The 2,843-nt window shown below is 48.7% G+C and overlaps 1 protein-coding gene across 1 annotated transcript in view; it reads right to left on the reverse strand.

Annotated features, from left to right (window-relative positions):
* The window catches only part of slc27a6 (solute carrier family 27 (fatty acid transporter), member 6), a 28,992-nt gene that overhangs the window by 4,050 nt on the left and 22,099 nt on the right, over positions 1-2,843 (reverse strand). The window contains exons 6-7 of the mRNA XM_015403272.1: positions 609-699; positions 338-536 (exon numbers count right to left, since the gene is read on the reverse strand). Coding sequence (XP_015258758.1) covers positions 338-536; positions 609-699 — 290 coding nt within the window. The remainder of the gene's footprint in view (positions 1-337; positions 537-608; positions 700-2,843) is intronic.

Raw genomic sequence — 2,843 nt, forward strand, 5'->3', positions numbered from 1 at the left:
TACAAAACATAGAGAGGAAAACAAGAAGAAAAGGGACAAGAAGAGAGGGACACAACCTAGAACAGATAATGGATGTCTATTCTATTAACATTTATACATCTGGAGAATGGGGCTGTTTGATGTCTTCTCCATTCAGAGGGCCCCCTGCCTGCCTTTGCCCAGGGCCCCACATTTCCTAAATGCGCCCCTGGCTGGGAACCAGTAGCATACTGGTTCCAGTCTAAATGATGACTTCACTCCTAAATAACATCTAATTTGAAGGAAGGAGGGATTTTAAAGGAGACCGACGTCCTGACCTGACAGGAGCTCTTAGGCCCCGCCCACAGGCCACAGGTACCTGAAGGTGTCGCCCACTCTGTCCCTGAAGCAGATGAAGCCGTCCTGGTCTTCGGCCATCAGGTCCCCGGTGTTAAAGTAGACGTCCCCCTTCACAAAGACGTTCCTCAGCAGCTTCTTCTCCGTCAGCTGCTTGTTTCCAGCGTAGCCGAAGAAGGGGCTGAGGGCGCTGACCTTGGCCAGCAACAGCCCCGTCTCTCCTGAACGGAACCAAAGCATGAGACGGGTCGGACCAGAACCGGAACCCTGGAGGAGACGGTTTCCAGCTTTACCTTGTTTGACTCTCTGACAGAAACCCTGAGGGTCTTTCACCGGTTCGTCTTTAACCATGTCGTACTTCACCAGATCGTACTTGAACAGAAGCTGCAGACAAAGAGGAACCTGATGAGGAGCAGATCTAGCACAGAAATCTACAGTGAAGATGGTAAAACATCATTTTATTTAGTTTTTAGTTCACTAGTGGCTTGTTTTTCTGACGGTGGTATGAGAGACAGAGATGGACACGCAGCAAAGGACCGCAGGCCGGATTGGAACCCGGCCTCGCCGAGGACTAAGAGGTCTGTTCATGGGCCGTCTGCACTAACCGCTGCGCCACCTGCACGCCCCGCTAAAACATCATTACCAGGACCGGGCGCCCCGCTGGTCCCAGTCAAACCGCAGACGGCTGTTTTCCTGGTTTTAGTTTTTCAGGGGGACGCCATTAGGCCGTAAACGCTGACGTTCCTCCTGCTTCCTGCATCAGCAGCCAAGCTTTCATCAGGAAACCGTGTTTAATTAGCTCACCAATTATTGCCCCTTCAGGCCTCCTACCACGGTGCAAGCAGCTGAATAATCATTTTAAGGACCAAAGCCATTCCAGCCGTTGTCATGGCAACCTAAATCCAACCATGCGGACAGTATTTTTAGGTTGCTCCGTCTGGTTGATGTTCAGAGTTTTATCTGTGAGGCTTTGAGCTGAAACTGTTTCATCTTTACAGACATGAAACTTTCACCTTCCTAACAAACTGTTTCCTGAATATTTCCTTCCTTCAGCTCCTCTAACAGAGTTTTAGTGGATCTACTGAAGCCTTTAATGCTACATCTGCAGCTAACGGCTAACGGATTAGAGCAGCGTCTGCAGCTATTTTTAGCTGTGAATCGGGTTCATCCAGCAGCCAGACTGTGGGACTGTCCTGATCCTCACCGCCTGAAGCTCCTACCCGTTTCCTTCTGTCTAAATGAGGAATTCAGGAATTAAACCATCAACATTTCTGTGATAAAACTGCTAAAATAATGTATTCATTAAAATATCAACCTGGACTGTAAAGGTCATTTAGTTTTGTAACAATCTTTTATAACTTTAATGGTGAGAGGACAGCTGAGGTCAGAGATTAGAGCTGAACAGATGGAGGCCACGGTTTCCCAGCCGCTGCCATGACCTGCAGGCCAACAGAGCCGCTTCAGGAGGCCAATCCTCTGACAGAAAGCTCCTTTAGCAGGTTAAACATGTCCTCCTCCCAGGCTGCTCTCCTGCTTCACACACGTCACCAGGCTGCGTGCGTTTTACAGTCTGGGTTCTGATCCGACGGATCAGTAACGGTTCTGCTGCATGCAGCTCCAAACATTCCAGGAAACTCCTTAAACTTCTGTCCTTTCTTCATTCTGAAACCACAGCCCACTTCCTGCAGAAAACCCTGGAAGTGTGACGGACAGTCGGTCACATTCTCCATCAGCTGCTGTCAGAACATGTGACCAAACGTAATGGAGAGCAACAGGCTCACAGCTGAAAGGCTTCTTGTTCATCCATTAAAATAGCTGAGGTTAGAAAAACTTATTTACGCAAAAGTAAGGTCACATTTTTTCAGAACAAGCTATGGTTTGACATTTGGTTTGATTTCACCGCTCATTATTGATGTTGTATCACAGTCAGCTCCATAAACACTGCGACACCGACACGGTGCTAATGCTTCTGGCTCTATGCATCACCACAGCGGATCTGAAACACAATCAGGTGATTTGAGGCGGTTTGGAATCCAAACAAACCCGTCAGAGATGGCAAAGCATTGGGTGAGGTCAGCATCACTGAAAGACCAGACAGAAGAGTCCTCCCCCGGTGTAGAAAAGCCTCAACACTGGATCAAGACTTCACCAGAGTGGATAGGAAGGGTTCACCACCCGACTGGAACCACTGGTGAGCCCCGAGAACAAAACCCTCACGGTTCTGGATCAAAGATCCACTCGACCACAGAAATGGAGAAGATCCAAAGCATGCCACCTCATCCCTGCAGCATGGTGGTGGTAGTGTCATGGTCTGGGAATGCATGGTTTTCTTGTATTTAATGACTTTGTGAGGTTTCTGGGAATATTATCTGCTCCTAAACTCCATGAACGGCGCTACACACGGAAAACGACCGAAGCAACGACTGCGAAAGCAGCCAAAGAATTTATGAAGCAGAGAGGTGGATCGATAAAAACATCCCGATCCTGAACCTATCAGCAGAGGCCTGGCAGTGCACCAGCAGAGGCCT

The sequence above is a fragment of the Cyprinodon variegatus genome, unplaced genomic scaffold (genome assembly GCF_000732505.1).
Source record: "Cyprinodon variegatus isolate N-32 unplaced genomic scaffold, C_variegatus-1.0 Scaffold1475, whole genome shotgun sequence".
NCBI lineage: Eukaryota > Metazoa > Chordata > Actinopteri > Cyprinodontiformes > Cyprinodontidae > Cyprinodon > Cyprinodon variegatus.